Source organism: Rhinopithecus bieti, unplaced genomic scaffold (assembly GCF_001698545.2).
Source record: "Rhinopithecus bieti isolate Rb0 unplaced genomic scaffold, ASM169854v2 scaffold_17861, whole genome shotgun sequence".
NCBI lineage: Eukaryota > Metazoa > Chordata > Mammalia > Primates > Cercopithecidae > Rhinopithecus > Rhinopithecus bieti.
In genome coordinates this window covers 5,342,279-5,363,281 of record NW_016809830.1, presented here as the reverse complement: position 1 = coordinate 5,363,281, position 21,003 = coordinate 5,342,279, and the positions used below count along the sequence as shown (strand labels likewise).

General features: G+C 35.2%; 1 protein-coding gene across 1 annotated transcript in view; it reads left to right on the top strand.

Annotated features, from left to right (window-relative positions):
• The window catches only part of WDR7 (WD repeat domain 7), a 407,408-nt gene that overhangs the window by 238,560 nt on the left and 147,845 nt on the right, over nt 1-21,003 (top strand). The window contains exon 21 of the mRNA XM_017890454.1: nt 9,366-9,587. Within this exon, the coding sequence (XP_017745943.1) occupies nt 9,366-9,587 (222 nt within the window). The remainder of the gene's footprint in view (nt 1-9,365; nt 9,588-21,003) is intronic.

The window sequence follows — 21,003 nt, the reverse complement described above, 5'->3', positions numbered from 1 at the left end:
TCAGGAGAAAGGTTAAGTTATTCTGATTAAAGTACATCTAAAGACAATTTGAATGTAACTCACTTTCGAAGATCTAGTTTGAAATGTATTTTGATTGGACACATTTCACTCTCATGTATTGCTTTAAACTCAGTACAGTATACAATTTTATATATGCTTTTTATAGTCAGGGTGTGCTGATAATGCCATATCACATTTAAAGTATCCTTGGGACTGAGAAAAGAGAAATAAATTAAAATGAAAATTTTAGAAGAATATTTTACTGGTCTTAAAATAGAAAGAATTCTTTTGTAGCTTTATTGACTAACATTTGTAGGGCTTTGAATGATGTGCGCAGACTATTTATTCTAACTATATGCAGACATTGTGCATAGTAAATCGTGTCTTAATTATGAAAGTTCGCTGGTACTCCAGGATGTCAGTATTAAACTAACAAAGTTCACTTTGCTAAGTTTGCTCTTGGTCTTTAATAATTAATCAAAATCTAATATTAGCAAATACACTTTATTGCAAATGAAACAAGGCTGTAAAGAACCATAATAGAAAGTATTTTCTAGCTTAATCCAAATTATTTTAGTCTCTACATGTTACCATTTAGTTTTCTGCTGTGAGATCTTGCAACTCACTGTTTTTCTAGTCATTTATGTAAAGTCTTACAAAGTCACGTTTATCTATTTTTAAAACTGTGTCTTATTAAATGCAAATTGTATTTTTCAATTTGCCAGGCTGCAAATAGTAAAACCAAATTATCTTTCTATACATATGATTCTCAAACATATTATTAAATATTTAAAAGTAAAGAAACACTTTTATTGTATATTTTTATTATGAACAAATAGACATTTCTGAGCTTTCAAAGGTGTTTTAGGGTATATTGCAACTTATACCAAATTTAGAAAATATTTGTATCAATGTGAATGTCATTTGGACTCCATCTTGTGCCACAAATTTCTGGTATAAAATTGTTATGTTAACACAAATCTTAATATAATGTGTTGGGTTAAAAAAAATCCTAATTATATGTTTATTTTATAGTTTATGTTTTCAACATAGTTATCTTAAAGGGAGTTCTGACTGAGTTCAACTACATTATTTTGATTTTTACTAGAAATGTACTTACATGTATGTTAAGTCAGCTGTAACAAGTATTATGACACTCATTTCTAAATAAAGAATTGAATGTTTGAGAACAGTATTTTCAGGTCAAAGCACAGTTCTGAAAATGTATTCTCAGAGTAGTAAATTGGTGGTATCTACTTATCTAAGGTTTAATACCTAATGCAATGATAGAGCCCCATCAATGTATGGCTAATAGCACATATAAAGTATCTGCTAGTAGTCCATCTCTCATAAAACCGCCTTTAGCCTTAATTCAAATCCATTGATTCCTATTCCAGTTAAAACCCAAGAACTTAATATGTCTTTTAATCCTTTTATTGTTAGCTAGGATAAAATTAATTTTGCCCTAGCACTGCACAAAGCCAATTAACATGATCTTTAGAGTTATTTAGTAAAGTGCTTCAAACTGTTAAATTTATCTTGACCTCTTGGTCGCACTCTCTGACTGCTTTTTAAATGAAGTAATCAATACCTCATAGCCCTTTAAATAGCTTACACTTCTCAAATATTTTACCTGTATTCTAGTTAAGCTGTAAGTAAAGTGTTTACTCCTGTTTGTGTAAATCTAGAGTCAATTATGCTAAATCTGAAGACAATTATGTACTTTTGAAGAAAACTGTATGAAGTAAATGGTTGTTTTAATCAAAATTAAAGCCTCATATTTTGTTATAAGTAACCCAATAATGAGACTACGTATCATTTTCACACAGAACATGTATTCTGTTTGCAACTTAAAATGTAGAACATCAATGTCCTTTACCATCTCATGTAGCTTCTGTTTTCCACACAGGGCTAGTTGAAGGTATTAATTTTCTTACTGTGATAGGGTGATCAACCGTCCTGTCAAGAAAATGGATCTCTATGTCACCCCTTAGCATGATTAAATGGAGGCATGTATGTCTCTGTGAAAAAAATACCACATTTTCATGAGACAAATGAAACTGTAGAAAGGTTTACTTTTACAGAATTATTTTATTTTTAATATCTCAAAATCTTCCATTTGGTTGTCATTTTATTTGTAGGAAAACATTGCAACTAATTATATATTTCTTCTATTAAAAGAAAGTACAGGCAAGCCAATAATTTAAAGATATTTCCAAATTTGAAAAATTATAGGAATGAGAAATTGCCGTATTATTTTTAGAACAGTGGCAGGGATGGGCATCTCTACCTTACAGAATCACTAATCAGTCAGTGTCTCCTTTAGGGACTCCTCTGCTTCTTTTTTACCTCTTTCCTTGTTAATGAAGGGCTATCATCTTTTTAGATCTGAATACTGACAAAAATTACATACTGTAGAATTTCAGCATCAGTAGTGTTAATTACCAGTTGGATGGTGTTCTTATGAGCCTATGGACGTGCCAACCTTTAAACTACACCAAGTGATGTATTTGACAGCTAATTAAGATTTCATATTTTGGGCACTTAGCAGAGGGCACCTGTTACGATTCTTTCTATTAGCTTAGGGATAAAATTTACAAATGACTGTTTGAAAGTACACTGTTAAAACTTCCCTAAAGTCTTAATTCCTTCCCCTGGAGTGGGAGTTAAGACAAAATTGAGGCAATTAAACAAAAGGAACATAAAGAAGGTAGGGGACCAGGGATGGAGGCGGAGCTCACCAAATGCCCCTGTTGTTTCATTTCCTACTGGAAGCAGCCCATGTGTGCTTCTCTGCCCCCTCCCGCTTCAAGCAGTGGCCGTTGCAGAAGCTGAACGGCTGGGGTCAATGCCTTGCCTATTGATCAGTATCCCTGCAGTCCCTTGCTCCAGCAGCTGCTTCATTGGCTTCTTTCAGGGCCTGCTTCAGTACATTAGAATAGAAATCCATAACCAGAGCTGTGCTCATCCAAGCAGGGGAAGAAACTAAATTAAATGGTATAAAACAATCTTGGATCAGGAGTTTGTGCCAATTCATCTTGATCTAAGATGTCACACCAGGCTCTCTGTCTGAGCACCTGGGCTAGAGGCAGCCATAGTGAAAATAGATGGAGCTGCGATCATTCATTTGTCAGCTAAGGAGCAAGGCAGCGGTTAGCAATTCCCTTCTGCAGAGGTCAGCTGACAGAACAATCAGTGCAACTGCAGAATAGAGCTTTCCTTTGAACTATTGTTATGGAGCATGCTCTTGCTGAGACATGGGGGAGGGGAGCTGGGTTTGCTTCCTGTTTCAAGAATGCTATGTAAAGAGTAAAATATGTAGTACATGAATCTAGATGCAGTGCCACAGAGCTTTTCCTCCTTGTGCCTGTTCTTATACATAAACAAAATTGGTTTTAAATGCATATCCTGAGATACAGATTATCAAAATGTTAAATATCAGTTTTTCTAGAATTAAGGTCCTTCTAAACACAGAGGCAATGATTATTGATTTTTTTTTCTTCTTAGTATGGTGGCGCATTTAGGTGGTTTCTTCCCTTTAGTTACCATAGCTATCACAGATTGGTGTCATACTTTGAATCTGTAATAGCATACACCTGCTAATACTTTTTTTACTGACATTTCCTCTCTGTCTTTAAAAAGCTAGAAAATTTCCATGAAGAGAGAGAAATGCATACTTTGGTATCAGACTAGAAGATATTTTAAATATTAATTTAAAATATTTTTATAAGAAATATAATTCTAGCCGGGCGAGGTGGCGGGCGCCTGTAGTCCCAGCTACTTGGGAGGCTGAGGCAGGAGAATGGCGTAAACCCAGGAGGCGGAGTTTGCAGTAAGCCGAGATCTGGCCACAGCACTCCAGCCTGGGCGACTGAGCAAGACTCCGTCTCAAAAAAAAAAAAAGAAATATAATTCACAAAATATGATTTATCATGACAAAATAATTTGTAGCATTGGAGGATCATCATTATTAATCAACCTGCATATGATCAGAAATATCCTATACGAAATTCAACAAATTAAGAAAATGGGTCATAACTAAACTTTTACATGAGCAATCAGAATAGTTTTAAAGATAAATCTATTATTTGTGGGCTCCTTTTCGATTTTTTCTTTCTCTACACTACCTAAAAGTGAATGGCAAACATCCAGAACTAACTTAAAGAAAAAATAAAATATGATGTACAGAAGCTAAGAAACCATAACAGCAACAACAAGAACTCTTTTTTATACTCATAATTGCACCAAATATTTTAGGAATCCAAGTAAGTAATACTCCGGTGTTACCATCTTAGTTTTCTAGATAACCAACCCACCTTTTTCCCTTACATACTTTAATGCCACTTTCTCACTTTCAATTATTAGATTCTTTATAATATCCTATAATTTCCATTTCTTAGACTCAACTAGGTCTTCTTGCCAACATCCAGATTTTTTTGTGTCTTTCCGCACAGCTAAATAATGGAATTTAAAGTGTATACTATAAAGTCATGTCCTCCAGAAGTTTTTTAAAGTCAGCTTCTGGAAAGGCTGTATCTACTTTTGTTGCCAGGGTTGTTTTGTTCTGTTTTGTTCTGTTTTGTTTTAATCAGTATTTTTTAAAAGAACTTAGGATATGTCATCTCAAAATTTTCTGCCATATTTCCATCTTCTCAGACCTCACCATGTATTGTAAAGCTCTCCACTTCCTGTGTCTTCTGTTTAACATCACAAAACCAAATCCACTGTAATCTCTCATCTTGATTTCTACAGTACCCCCAAATGATCACCCCGCTTCTAATATTCTTTATACTATGCTTACAGTCGATTTTGGAAACCCTAAATCTAATTAAGCTGTTCTGTAGTTTAAAACCCATTTGCATACCTTCCCGCTGTTTGTGGGATACAAATTGGAATGTGCATATGACTTACAGAATCATATATGATCTGACCCTTGCCTGCCTCATTTTCTGCAGTTCTCCTCTAGGGTTATAGAGTTCAGCCAGCTTACCTGTCCTTGAAATAGAAATCCACAGACTCCTTCATGCTTTAAGTTCTTAAACATAACGTTTTTTCGATCCAGAAAGTTCTCATTGGTTCTGTAACCTACACATTTCCAATGCCTGTTTAGTAGCCGTTAAGTTCAATGAGGGCAGGGCTTTACTTTTCTTAACTGTATTAATGTTTATGTAGCATAATGCCAGGCATACACAAGACCTGCAATTCTTACATGTTGAATAACTGAGTTCAATAATGGATGGAATGAACTGCCACCACCATTGGTTCTTATTGTTCTTCACCTGATCATTGTGTGAGTCTTCTTTTGGTTTTCCTTGACACCAGTCTTGTTTGACCTCACAGTTCATCCACCATACTGCCACTACCATGATCCAACAGTGAATGAATGTAACATCACCACTTTATACAAAACTATTCAATGGCTTTCAGTTAGCTATAGGTTAGAAGTCTTCAGCTTGCCATACATTTGCTCTCGTGGTTTGGCACCTCTTTAGTTTGCCTTACCTCCAGTAATACAGAAGGACAAAGTAAAATAAATAGATAAAATGAAACAAAATACCAAAAACTATTCAGAGGGCCTTGCTGCTAATTTCCGGGTTGGCATACTGAGCTTTGAGTGACCCTTGTTATACTCATTTAATCAACATATAGTGCAAAGAACGGAAAGTGGCCAGAAAAATTGGGTGGATTAATATTAGAAAGAGCAGAAAGCTGACCTCCAATCAAGATGGCTCCAGGAGTTCACTTTTTTAATCCTTCTGTGCCAAATACATGCTATGATGGATAAAATATACAAAGAGAAAACCAAAGAGACATAACTAGGCTCAAAAAAGATATCTCTGTGGACCAGTAATGAAATAGAAATGTAATGATCTGGGCCGAAACCATTAGCTGCTTTCCAGAAGCAGGCTTTTGGCTCCTATGAGCTGAAGAGGACTTGAAATACATCCTGAATAAAGTTTAAAGCCAGGAACTTGGCTATGGCTTCCTCAGTTCCTGAAAGGACATCAAAAGATCTGAGTGCATTGCTACTCAGGAGGGATTGATAAAGGAGAAGAGGGAAATGCATGTATTAAATGTGTGACTGGCAATGTTAGCCATAATGTAAAATAGTGAAAGTGAGTGAGTGCTATTCAACATGGAAACTAGAAGCAAAACAGAGAGAAGAAAGAGATAATCTAAAGACAGTAGAAGGAGAAATAATAAAAATAAGAGCAGAAATTAATAAGATAGCCATAATACAAAAGATCAAAACCAAAGTACTTTTTAAAACTAATTTGAGGCTGGGCACAGTGGTTCATGCCTGTAATCCCTGCACTTTGGGAGGCAAAGGCAGGAAGATCGCTTGAGGCCAGGAGTACGAGACCACCTTGGGAGACATAGTGAAACCCAGTCTGTCCAAAATAAAATAAAACCAAAACAAAATAATCTGATAAAACATATATTTCCAGCAAAACTTTAAGCATGAAAAATAATATTAGAGAAGGTATAAATGCACAATGTTTAAAGGACCCCTAGCTGCTGCTGTACTTGAGTTTTTTTAAATCATGTAGAGAACACTGTAAATAATTTCATACCAATAAATTTGAAAATGTAGATGAAATAGATAATTCTTTTAAAATTATAATCTGCCAGAAATGACTCAAGAAGAAGAAAGTCAAACTAAATAAGGAGCTCTGAAATAATATGAATTCGTAATAAATATTCCTTCCTTCATCCTGCTGCTTTTGCCACCATATCCTACCCTGTGACTGCAGACAGGGAGTGTCTCAAGATGCAGACTCAATAGTTTCAGAGGATAATTTTCATGAAACTTCAAGAATCCTTCAACTGGTTTTAAGGAATGATGGAAGGGGAACCTCAGGGACTGAGAGAGTGAACGTTACTTAACTGGTTTTTTGAGGCTTGTATTATGTTGATACTAAGTGTAGAATATGAAAAGAAAATTATAGACCAATCTCACTTATGGGCACGGATATAAAAAAGCTTATTAGCAAATTTAGTTCAGGGTCTGTCTGTTGGTGTGTTTATCTGTTGGTGTTACCAATCTGTCACTGCTTATCCATGCATACATTTGTTTATCCAGGGTTTACCCCAGATATGGAAGCATAGTTCAAGGCCAGAAAATATATTAATTTATTTCAGGTAACATTGGTATAATTATATAATAGATATAAAATTTGATAAGGTCAGAATTGTGGTGACCTTTAGGGCAGGAGGGCAAGGCAGTGAGGTCAAGACACAGTCCATGGTGGGCTTTGATAATACCCAGGTTAGTTAATTACTTTATAAAATTGGAAACCTTTGGAAAACATCAGTATTTTATAAAGTTTGTTAGTTGTATACATGTTCGTCATGATTTCTTTATATATTTTCTACTAATTCTGTGGATGCTTATAATATTGCATAATAAATATCAAGCAAAAAATAATGGTAGACTATTTTAGAATAGAGTAGAACTAAAAGGGGCAGAACTGTATAAGTCTTAAAAAATGTAGCAAGAGTGAGGTTAAGAAAGGAAATTTTAAGAAGTAATATTATGTATTAGATAATTCCTATTATTCCCTTTTTATTGATATTCTAATAAATATATAAAATTGTTTTAATTATTTTTGAGTATCCTTCTAATCTTTCTTCTGAATATAAAACTGTGCTGAGCTTTGCTGCAGTAACAAGTATTTCTTCAAATATCTGATTGCTGTTTTGCATTCTGGGCCATATTGGATAAAATAATCATCCTCCTTCTCCACGTATGGCCCATCCCTCTTATTGCCTGGAAAACTTACCCTTTGAGTCTTAAATCCAATGTACTCTCTTTTTTTCATGCACTTGTGAGATTCTTAGAAAACTGAACTGTTTATTTTCATGCTTGTAATTTTCTGATCCAAAGTAGATGCCCAATAAATATTTGTGAAATTAATGGGCAAATTAATAAATTACTAAATGAGCAATCTTTCTAAAAAAAATATATTGAGATAAGATTTATGTTCTGTAAAATTCATCCTTTTAACATGTTGAATTCAGTGATTCTTAGCATATTTGGGGTTGTGCAGATATTACCTCAATCTAATTTTAGAACACTTTCATTACTCCCTAAGACTAGTACTAATTAGCCATTGTTAACCATTTTACCCCCACTCCAGCCAACCACTAATCTGCTTTCTGTCTCTATGGATTTGCCTATTCTGAACATTTCATATAAATGGAATCATACAATATATGGTCTTTTGTGACCAACTTCTTCCCCTTAGCATAATGTTTTCAGTGTCATTCCTGTGGTATGTATCAGTACTTCATTTGTTTTTTATTGCTGAGTAATCTAATTTTGTATGGATATACTTTGGTTGGTACAAAAGTAATTGTTGTTTTTGCCACTGAAAGTAATGGCAAATACTGCAATTACTTTGGCACCAACCTAATACATTTTCTTTATTCTTCAGTTGATGGGCATGTAAGTTGTTTCCCAGGCTATTTTGAATAATGCTGCTGTGAGCATCCATGTACAAGTCTTTGTGTGTACATGTGTGTCATTTCTGTTTGAGAGATACGTTGGGGTGAAATTGCTGGGCCACATGGTAACTCTATGTCTAACCTGTTGAGAAACTGCCAAACTGTCTCCAAAGTAGTTATGCCATTTTTATCATGCCCAACAACAAAGCATGAGGCTTTCCATTTCTGTGTATCCTCAGCAGCACTCTAATGGTCTTTTTTATTGCAGCCATTCTAGTGAATGTGAAGTAGTATCTAATTGTGGTTTTGCTTTGCATTTTCCTAATGACTAATGATGTTTGGCATCTTTTCATGTGCACATTGATCATTCATGCAACTTTGGAAAAATATCTATTCAGATTGTTCTTATTATTGAGCCATAAGAGTTTTTGTATATTCTGGAAATAATTTTTATTAGATAGATGATTTGACAGTAGTTTCTTGAATCTGTGGGTTGTCTTTATCCTTTCTCGATTCTGTCTTTTCAAGCACAAAAGTTTTTAGTATTGATGAAATCCTATGTAAAAATTTTAAAAAATTACTCCTGCTTTTGGTCTCATATCTAAGGAATCATTATATAACCCAAAATTACAAACATATACATCTATGTTGCCTTCTTACAGTTTTTTTGTTTTAGCTTTAGTATGTAGGACTATGATCAATTTTCAGGGTTTTTTTTTTTTTTTGGAAGGTTAGAGATAGGGGTCTGTCTAAATTCTTTCTTTTACATGCGAGTAACCATTTTTGTCCTAGTGCCATTTGCTGAAAATACTATTCTTTGCTGAATGTGCAGTCTCGAATGGTTTTCTAATCATATATCTTTTTTTTTTTTTTGTATTGATTTGTTTTAAATTGAGATTCTATGTTTTGGTTTTCAGGTTGCTTATCAAGTGTCCCACAAATGAAAAAAATTTCTACATCTTATGAGGAAAGACGGAAGCAAGCTACTGCTATTGTTTTACTTGGAGTAATAGGAGCTGAATTTGGTGCTGAAATTGAACCTCCTAAACTATTGACCAGACCTCGAAGCTCTAGCCAAATTCCTGAGGGATTCGGATTGACTAGTGGTGGATCCAACTACTCGCTGGCCAGACATACTTGTAAGTTTTAAAATTTCTAATGCTGATCTGTTGCTTCTTAGTACATATTATTTGTCAGCAAAAATCTCATAATATTGAATATATCCTGAGTTTTAGCTCATTTAGATTGCTTGCATGAAGTTAGAAAGCAGTACAATCTGGCACATTTCCCATTAGTTACAGTAACTTGAACTCCTTTTTAAAAGTTAAAACATCGTCTTTTAAATGCTTTTCTTAAAATACACATTTCTGACCTTTGTATTTTGCATTGTTAGTCAAGATTTTAGCCAGAATTTATGAAAGCTAGATTCAAGTTAAAGCTTTTAAAATAATTTCTGGAAAACGATGCAATTTGCTCTGAATGTGGTTTGAAAAGTCAGGGGTGGGGTGGAACACCAATCTTGTCTTTTGAAAAGAAAATATATTCATTCTCCTTTCAATAAATAAATACTCAAACATATTTGTTAAATTAATGGGCATATTAATAAATTTGCATATGTAATAATACATATAAATAATACATGTGTTTATGAAAAAGAGCATACATGATGAATTATGAATTACCCCTGTAATTTAAAAAATATTCCAGTAACAGTTTTTAAATGACTATAGACTATAACAATCAAAATTCAAAGGGCTGTGTCATTCTACTGTCTTTGGTTCTGTGCTTGGTATGGTAATAATAGGTAAGGGTGCTTAAAAATAAGCTCTTTTGGTTGTTCAGTGTCAGAACTCCTTTCAGTAAGGTCAAAGTGTCATGTGGCACCATATGGCAAAATTATTTCCAATAAATTGCGTCCTCTTAAGGAACAAATATGGTCCAAGTGAATACATCACAAAATATTCTTGTAGAACAAAATGGAATAGATCCCTTTGCTTTTTTGGACTTTAAGCAAGAGAAAAAGATGCATGTTACTTTGTTATTTATGACAGCAGTGAACTTCACTGGACCATTGTCACATACTCTTGCTGTAAAACTGAGGGCCATGTTAGTGACTTTTATTATGAAAGCCCTTCAGTAGACTTAGCTGCCCCTCCTATAACTGTTTTCTGAAAGACCTCATTCAGCAAATACTTAGTGATAATCTCTTTATCTCAATTTGAGAATCAGAGTAATAAAATTTAAATTTAAACAATACCACCAACAACCACAATAATGCAACTATTTTGAGCACTTTTTTTTTAGCTCTTTACATTCATTAACTCACTTCACTCTCATGATACCCTGTAAAGTGGATGCCTCTTATCTCCATTTTATGCGTAAAGCCGGTAGGGCATAGAGAGGTTTTAGCTAACCTGGCAAGGATGATACCTTTGGCAAAGGAGTTTTTGTTTCCATCTAGTCTGTTGTTCCGGAGCTCATGCTTTTGACCATTATGCAAACTGCTGCTGTTCAGTGGCTCCCAGTTGGAAAGGGCTTAATGACTAATACGTACTATAACTTTGCAATTTATTTATTTATTTTATTTTATTTTTTGAGACAGAGTCTCTCTCTGTCACCCAGACTGGAGTACAGTGGCATGGTCTTGGTTCACTGCAACCTCCTGCCTTGGGCTCCCGAGTAGCCAGGATTACGGGTGTAGGCCACCATGACTGGGTAATTTTTGTATTTTTCATAGAGACAGGGTTTCCCCATGTTGGCCAGGCTGGCCTCAAACTCCTGGCCAGAAATGATCCACCCACCTCAGCCTCCCAAAGTGCTGGGATTACAGGCATGAGCCACCACCCCTGGCTATAACTTTACAATTTAAAAAACACTTTCTTTCCTGTCTTTCCTCTCATTTGATCTTCAAAATAAACTTAAGACTTCTTCAAAGTGACTCAGCCAAAAAGTAGTAAAACCTAAACCTGAACTCAAGTGTCTTGCGACCTGAGAACCATTTCCCTTCTCCACCTGGGCACATTACTCTCCCTCTACGGCCAACAACTACGTGCTTACTGGCCCCTACCTCCCCACTCAGGCTTATTTATCTTTTCTCAAGTTCTTCAAGATCCCTGCTTTCCAATCCTAAAACCCTGCTCAAATCTCACCATTTCTACAAAGGGCTCTTGAATTAGTTTAGCTTATCTGTCACTTCAGACAGCCCAGGACTTAACACATGTAGAGTAGGTCCTTATTTAGAAGCTTGGCATTAGACTTTAGAGGTTAATGAAACTTTGATGTGATTTGGTATGGTGACTTTCAAACTTTGTTGCTCAATATCTCCCTGAGAGTGTCAAGAAATATCTAATCCTTTGCACATTTTATGTTGACAGCAACAACTTTTTAATTGCAAAATGTGTTTTCACAGTATCTTGAGGAGATTGTGAATATTGATGTTTAAGAATAAAACTTATGGCTCTTTCTAATATATTCAGTAGGATATTTAATTATTTCATATCCATCGTCATCAATTTTTAATAAATACCTGAACGAACTTCCCATTAAAAATCAGAAATCTTAAATCCTTGATTATTTTCTTTGAAGTGGAAATTTCTACCCTCACAGTTTTAGGGAAGGAGTTCATTAGCAAATTTAACACCCAGAGATCAATTCCTTTAAACTACCTAGGTCTTAAAACTATCTGTGCTTCTAAAACTATCTATTCCTTGAAACTTTTAAGATACTCCCATTTGAAGAGGGTTGCCTACTTTGAAGACCACTGATTAAGTCTAATACGTTTTGTGTAATTTCTCAACACCATCCTTTTGTATCTGATATTTTCCTGCAAGGAAAGTGAAAATAAATGCTGTTTCCTTTAGAATTTTTCCATTGCTTAATACAAATATCTGTATATAAATGTAGGAACATGGTAAATTAATGAATTGGTGATTAGTTGCGTTCAGGCTCCGGGCTGGATGCTGGGTAGGTTAGTTTATATCTCATTATCCTAGTTATGTAAAAGAGTACTGTTGTCATCACTTTTCTAACCACAGTTTATCTTTATGCAAAATACTTTTATTTCTGAATTAGCTTCTATATGATTTTTCTTTTAACTGTAATAATTTTATTTTTAAATTTGTATCTGTTTACAGCTTTTTTAAAAGTTCATTTAATCTCTCAGGTTTTTTTTTTGTTTTTTTTTAATTTCAATAGGTTTTGGAGGAATAAGTGTCGTTTGGTTACATGAATAAGTTCTTTACTGGTGATTTCTGAGATTTTGGTGCACCCATCACCCTAGCAGTGTACACTGTACCCAGTGTGTAATCTTTTATCCCTCACCCCCTCCCACCCTTTCCCCTGAATCCTGAAAGTCCATTGTAGCATTCTTGTGCCTTTGCAACATCATAGCTTAGCTCCCACATATGAGTGAGAACATATGGTGTTCGGTTTTCCATTCCTGAGTTACTTCACTTAGAATAATGGTCTCCAATTCCATCCAGGTTTCTTTTGCCAATATTTCATTCCTTTTTGTGGCTGAGTGGTATTCCATGGTATGTATATATGCCACAATTTCTTTATCCAATCATTAATTGATGAGCATTTTGGCTGATTCCATATTTTTGCAATTATGAATTATTCCACTATAATTATGGGTGTGCAAGTATCTTATTCATATAATGACTTATTTTCCTCTGGGTAGATACCCAGTATTGGGATTGCTGGAGTAAGTGGTAGTTCTACTCTTAGTTTTTTTAAGGAATCTCTACACTGTTTTCCATAGTGGTTGTACTAGTTTACATTCCTACCAGTGGTGTAAAAGTGTTCCCTTTTCATAACATACACAACAACATCTATTATTTTTTGATTTTTTGATCATGGCCATTCTTGCAGGAGCAAGGTGGTATCTCATTGTGGTTTCGATTTGCATTTCCCTGATAATTTGCATTTTTTCATATGTTTGTTGGCCATTTGTATATCTCCTTTTGAAAATTGTCTATTCATGTCCTTAGCTGACTTTTTGATGGAATTGTTTGTTCTTACTGATTTGAGTTTCTTGTAGATTCTGGATATTAGTTCTTTGTCAGATGTACAGATTGTGAAGATTTTTTCCCACTCTGTGGGTTGTCTGTCTACTCTGCTGGTTGTTTCTTTTGCTGTGTAGAAGCTTTTTCATTTAATTAAATTCCATGTATTTATCTTTGTTTTTATTGCATTTGCTTTTGGGTTTTGGTCATGAAGTCTTTGCCTAAGCCAATGTCTAGAAGGGCCTGAGAACCACACTCCCATCCCCCACTGCAGCTGCAGCAAGCCCCACCCAAAGAGAGTCTGAACTCAGAAATGCCTAATCCTGCCCCAAACTGATGGTCTTTCTCTACCTGCCCTGATAGCAAAGATAAAGAACATAATCATTTGGAAGCTCTAGGGCCCTACCCACCACCTGATCCTCCCTATACTACTACAGCTGATGCTCTCTTGAAAACACCACCTCCTGGCTAAAAGCCAAACAACACAAAACTGGTGCAATAAAACTACAACTAAGGATGCTCACAGAGTCTGTTTCACTCCCTGGCTGCCTCCACTGGAGCGGGTGCTGGTATCCAAGGCCGAGAAACCGAAGACGGTTCACATCACAGGTCTCTGTGCAGACACGCCTCAGTCCCAGCCCAGAGCCTGGTAGCTCCTCTGGGTGTCTGAACCCAGAAGAGAAATAACCACTACAGTTTGGCTCTCAGGAAGCCACATCCACAGGGGAAGGGGGAGAGCACTACATCAAGGGAGTACCCCATGGGACAAAAGAATCTAAACAGCAGCCTTGAGCCCCAGATCTTCTCTCTGACATAACCTACCCAAATAAGAAGGAACCAGAAAAACAATTCTGATGGTATGACAAAACAAGGTTCTTTAATACCTCCAAAAGATTGTACTACCTCACCAGCAATGGATCCAAACCAAGAAGAAATTTCTGAACTGCCAGAAAAAGAATTCAGAAGATCAATTATTAAGCTAATCAAGGAGGCACCAGAGAAAGGTGAAGTTCAATGTAATTAAATAAAAAAAAATTATATAAGATATGAAGGGAAAAATCTTCAGTGAAATAGATAGCATAAATAAACAATCACAACTTCTGGAATGAAGGACATGCTTAGAGAAATGTGAAATACACTGGAAAGTCTCAGCAATAGAATTGAACAAACAGAAGAAAGAACTTCAGAACTCAAACACAAGGTTTTTGAATTAACCCCATCCAACAAAGACAAAGAAAATAATTTTAAAAGAGTTTTTAAAAATGAACAAAACCTCCAAGAAGTTTAGCATTATGTTAAATGATCTAAGATCTAAATTACCTCTTCTGTTTAAACCTGAGAATAATTGGTGTTCCTGAGGAAGAAGGGGAATCTAAAGGTTTGGAAAACATATTTGAGGGAATAATTGAGGAAAACATTCCCACTCTTGCTGGAGATCTAGACATCCAAATACAAGAAGCTCAAAGAACACCCGGGAAATTTATCACAAAAAGATCATGACCTAGGCACATAGTCATCCGGTTATCTAAAGTCGAGATGGAGGAAGGAATCTTAAGATCTGTGAGACAAAAGCACCAGGTACCTATAAAGGAAAACCTATCAGATTAACAGCAGATTTCTCAGCACAAGCCCTACAAACTAGAAGGGATTGAGGCCCTATCTTTAGCTTCCTTAGCCAATTATCAGCCAAGAATTTTGTATCCAACAAAACTAAGCTTCATAAATGAAGGAAAGAGAAAGTCTTTTTCAGACTAACAAATGCGGAGAGAATTTGCTACTACTAAGCCAGCACTACAAGAACTGCTAAAAGGAGGTCTAAATCTTGAAACACACCAAAATAGAACCTCCTGAAAACATAAATCTCACAGGACCTACAAAACAAAAATAAATTAAAAAAAAAAAAACAAAACAAAAAACCAAGGTATTCAGGCAGCAAAAAGCACAATGAATAGAATAATACCTCATATCTCAATACTAACGTTGAATGTAAATGGCCTAAATGCTCCACTTAAAAGATACAGAATGGCAGAATGGATAAGAATTCACCAACCAAGTTTCTGCTGTCTTCAAGACACTCACGGAACACGTAAGGACTCATATAAACTTAAGCTAAAGGGGTGGAAAAAGATATTCCATGCAAATGGACATCAAAAATAAGCAGAAGTAGCTATTCTTTTATCAGACAAATTTTAAAGCAAAGAGGGACATTATGTAATGATAAAAGGACTTGCCCAACAGGAAAATATCACAGTTTTAAATATATATACACCTCACACTGGAGCTCCCAAATTTATAGAACAATTACTACTAGAACTAAGAAATGAGATAGCAACACAATAATAGTGGGGGACTTCAAAACTCCAGTAACTGTGATAATTTTATTTGAAAATTGTTACTACTAACACTAGAAAAAGAGGAAAGAATGAGGGGGAAAGAGGGATTTCAAAAGCTGTGACAGAGTAGAAACAGATTTTTCAAAGAAATCTTGGGAACTGAAGGGCCTTAATACTGCTCATTTGGATTGTTAAAAGACAGGAAGTTGAACTATATATATGTAAGGGGGTTCTGGAGCATATTTCTGGCATGAGCTCAATCTGGGCTGAACTGCACTATGGGGAGGGACTTTTGCAATGTCCCTCCTCAACTTTCCCAATGAAGATAAATAAAATTTATGCAAACCTTTTAAATATTTAAGTGTTTTTGAACCTGGCCTATTGAGCATTTTGGATAAAGGACTAGATATGAGAAGGGAAGACTGCAATGCTTCTTAGTAAATTCTGTTTATGAGAGATTTTGGGGAGTTTCTAGCAAGCAAGGAATAGTGTATCAGAATGAATGATATAGTACCTCGTAGAACCAATTTAAAATGTGTAGAATGTCCTTGATATTTTTTTTCCTTTCTTGTTCTTAGCCTATTCTATTTGAACTGTTATAAAAATATTTTAAAGGTAATCATGGATTTGCTTTTAACTTTATCCCATTAACCTATTATTTTTTTTTTTTTCTCAGAGGTCTTAAGCTCCTTGATGGTAACTTTGCCTACCACAGGGATTTTCAAGATCTTTCTTATTTGAATTGGGATGTCTTAATTAAATTTAAATTTGTCAGTTTAAATCTTGCTCTCCTGTTTGAAAAGAATTAGATGTCTAAATGATCCTGTGTCTTCCATGTACTCTTTTTTATCAGTCATGTGTAATACTAACCTATTATAATGTTAACCTGCTGGAATCTGTTATATGTATTGCCATATTTGTTTATGTGGCATTTAGAATGCATTGCTACCATTAAATATTTACTCTTATGGCATCCTATTGAATGAGATAATAATTATTATCCTCATTTTGAGATAAGGCCATTAAGATACAATATTTAATGAACTTCAATTGCTAATGTAGTTACAGGCATAGATAGTGAGTTCTTACCTTCCTCCTGAAGCGTTCTGTGAAAACTCATAATGTAGTGAAACCCCAGTTATCCACATTGATGGGAGGAAAGAATGACACTGATGCGTAATTCAAAAGTCACACTTAGTTTTGTAACGTATCTTACAGTTTTTTGAACATAGATGAATCTTTTGTGGGAGTTACACTTTACATATATTGAAATCACATACTGAAGACAAAGCTGAAGGACTCTGAAGATTAATGAGAAGCCTAGATTAGGCTAGTGTTACATCGTACCCTTGGGTAAGCTATGTATCCCTCTGGGTTGCAGCATTCTCTTGCATAAAATAAAAGGCCGGAGCTATGCTGACTTCAAAACTTCTTTTGGTCCAAATAGTCTTCTGCTCCTGAAGTGAAATACAAAGCATTCCAGGAAATTCATCTCCCTCATCACCTTCCCGTTTTCCTCTCCACGCAGGGATGGCTACTGTCTTGTTTTGTATCAGCACATTTCAGTTTTGTTTTTTTTTTCTGCATTTTTAGTCCAACCCACAAATAAGGCATTATTAGAATGTTTTAAGGTATTATTTATGGCATTACCTTATAGGTCTTTGGTTCATTCTTTCATTGGGTCTCTTCTGCTCATTTTATAATTGTGAAATTATGCTATCACATCTGTAGTAAATTCCATTTTGCTCTCTCATTAGCTTTTTGACTTTGGGCAAGTGTCAAAAGTCATTTCCCAAGGCAGCTGACTCCGAGGCAGATTTGTGTGCAGGGGTATTCTTAGGATCAATATCTATCTTTAGGGGAGTGAAACAGGATTAGACAGAGGGGGGACCTTGAATTGTGTTTTAGTTACATAGAAGGCCTCAGTTGATTTTGGGGAACTCTGGAGCTGGGATGACCTTCAGACTTGTCCTGAATTAGTCATTGGATTGGGAAAGGGTTGGGAGGCCTAGGAAGGGGGTGTAACTTTGGATAAGGCAGCTTTCCTTATCCTAAGGCAAAGCCCACAGAGGGATTCTGCTGAGACTTGTCAGCCACAGACACCCCCAAGAACTTAGAGGAGTGGGGACTTCAGTCATGATGGGGAGGAGATGGGCAACCTCGCCAGCTTCCTCTGCAGCATGCTACTAACTTACGTGTGTCCCAGTGCCCTTTCTATGTTAACAAATGGAGAGAGGAAGAAACCATCATGTATTTAACACCTTTTTAATTCCAACTCCATACATATCTCTTGTTACCCTGAAAGACATTTTTGTCCAACACTTAGCACAATATGAGGCACGTTAATAATAGCTGATCATTGACCATTTACTCTTTGCCAGACATTTTGCTGTATACTTGACGTGTATTATCTTATTTATTCTTTTAGTCCTATCAAATAAGTACCATTGCTATCCTCATTTATCAGATGAAGAAACTGAAGCTTTGCTTCCTACCGCCAAATATATTTACTAAAAGATTTGTGAAATTGGATTAAACTTTCTTTGTGCAGACGAAAAAATTGAGGGCATAGGTTAAACTTTTTTAAATGATTACACTGCTAAAAAGTACCAAGCCTGGACTTAAACACCTGTGTTCCAACTCTAAAGCAGCATATTTTCACCATTTCACATATTTTTGTGTGTTATGAAGAAGATTCAGAACTGCTGCTACAGAGAAGAGAGGAGGGGATGCCAGCAAGTACCAGGTCACCTGTGAATATGGACATCTACTGAAGCTTTCATTTAGGAATGTGCTGTTGCTGTGGATATGCATAGACATAAAAAATTCACATATCTGGGCTTTGGGAATGGCTTTCTTCTTTGATGTGAGATACACTAGAGGTAATTAATTTTTTCCCACAGTGAGTCTTAGAAATACTATAATGCTGGCCAAGGTACATGATCTACCTGCCATTACTTGGAAAATGCCAGATTTATGTGCATTTGTGGGGGTTTTTTTCCCCCTAGGAAAAGGATGCACAGATTCCGTGAAGTTCTCAAAAGAAGGCCATTAAATAAAAATGGATAAGACCCACTGCAGGAGTTTGTTGAAATAATTGCTTACCTGTTATTATGACTTTTTAAAACAGTATAGTTACAGATGAGTTCAGCCACAACACTGCACCACTAAGTGGAAGCCTCACTGCTACCTAAGGGATATTGTAATTCTGTGAACTTGTATTTCAATTTTATATTGTTCTGATGCTGTTTGGTTTTATTTGGTTGTAGTGTACTTTGTGAAAATGATCCCCAAGTACTCCCTGTGCTTTTAATCATGCATATTTTATTTAATGAATAGGTTAATATAGGTTGAGATTGATTTTATAATGAATTTATTTCCTAGATTTTAAGAGAAGAAAGTGAAGCCAAATTTCAAATGTTTTATTAGCAAGCTTACTACAATGCCACAGAATTGCAATTAATAACAAAACTAGTGGTAGTTGTAAGTTATGTAGAACGTAGCAACAATGACAAGCCATTTGCAAGGATAAGCAATAGCAAAATAACAGATATTCTCTCCATTCACAAACAGTTATCAGATTGTGTTGCTGAACGGCTGCTGTGGCTATAGAGATTGCATTTCTGTTCGATTTCCTTTGTGTTTCCAACCTGGCCATCCTGGCACTTGGAATGAATCTGGCCTTCCTCTCTGGCTCCTTACTCTCTTCTCTGACTTGTTTGTTCTCAGTGCACTAACTCAGCATCCCATGTTCCTTACCACCACCTCTCACTTGTATTTTTATCTTTGAAAATCATCCTGGTTGCAGATGCCACTGGACTTACATCACCATTATATCTGTGTTTAGACAGTGACTCTTCACTTCAGCTATGTACTCAAATGACTTGCAGGGTGTTTTTAAAGTGTGAGTATCGGAGCACTTAGGTAGCCCTTCCTGTTCAGAAAGCCAGGAGTGGATTCAGGCATCTGTATTCTTTTTAAAGCTTCATATGTAATTTTGATGTATAGCCAGAGTAGAGAAACCCAGTCGAATCTAGAATCTTTTATAGTTATTTTAAATTGAGTATTTTATGGTAGCTGTAGTCATTAAACTGCATTAATGCACAAAATGTTCCTTTTCTTTACATTTTCAAGTGGAAAAGATAACGGGAACTAATCAGAGTGAATAAAAATGACATTTATACTACTTTCAGAACTAATTCTTTAGGTAGTTCAGCCTTTTTATTGTGATTTTGTTATTTGGGAACCAGAGCTTGGTTTTGAATATTAGTATCACCATATCATAACTGTGTGGCCTTGAATACTTTGTGGCTCGGTTTCCTTAACTAAGAAACAAGAGTAATATGTAAGAGTAGCACCTACCTCACAGAATTATTGTAAGGATTAAGTAAATCAATGCATGAAAAAAAGTCTGACATATAAGTACTTATAAATGTTAGTTTCTGTTGCTGTTATTAGATGTGTTTGTAGAAGAATAAGGAAAGGAAATAGCTCTTTTAAAATCTGTATATAGTTTTTAAATCTTCATAAGAACCCTATGAGGTAGAGAGTATTATCACCATTTTGTATATAAGTGAACTGATATTCTTAAAAAATCAGGTAACTTTCTTAAAGTTGTCTGTCTTATAAACAATCTGAATCCAGATACATTTTTTCCCCAAAGCTCATGCTGTTCTTTTCTATAACATATACTGATTTTCACTGTTTGTGGTAAAGTACATTAGTTCTCAGAGGATTTGTGTAAAAATATACTTTTCTTTGGCCACATTATTATACACATTTTGCATGTTTAAATATAACACTAAATATTTTTGTAATTATTTATATTTGGATGAATCTCTATATGGTTTATTACCTTGTTTCTCATTTCAGCCACATCAGCATACTAAGTTCAGATCAAATGGAAGTTTTGACTACTCATTTTGCTTTTACTTGTAAATAATGTATGTTGTATAACAGCTTTATCATTTTTAACAGCGATCTGACACTTACATTATAGACCCTGCCTGTTTTGATGATGTAATCTCATCTTACTTCTCCAAAAATAACTTTAATTTGCAATCATTTTTTGTTAAACCACTACACTAAGGGCTTTGAGTTTCTCTTCCAGAAAACAAGTAATTCACACAAAGCTATTTATTTATTTATTTATTTATTTATTTATTTATTTATTTTTTTTTTTTTTTTTTTTTTTTTTTTTTTTTGTAGGGTTTTTT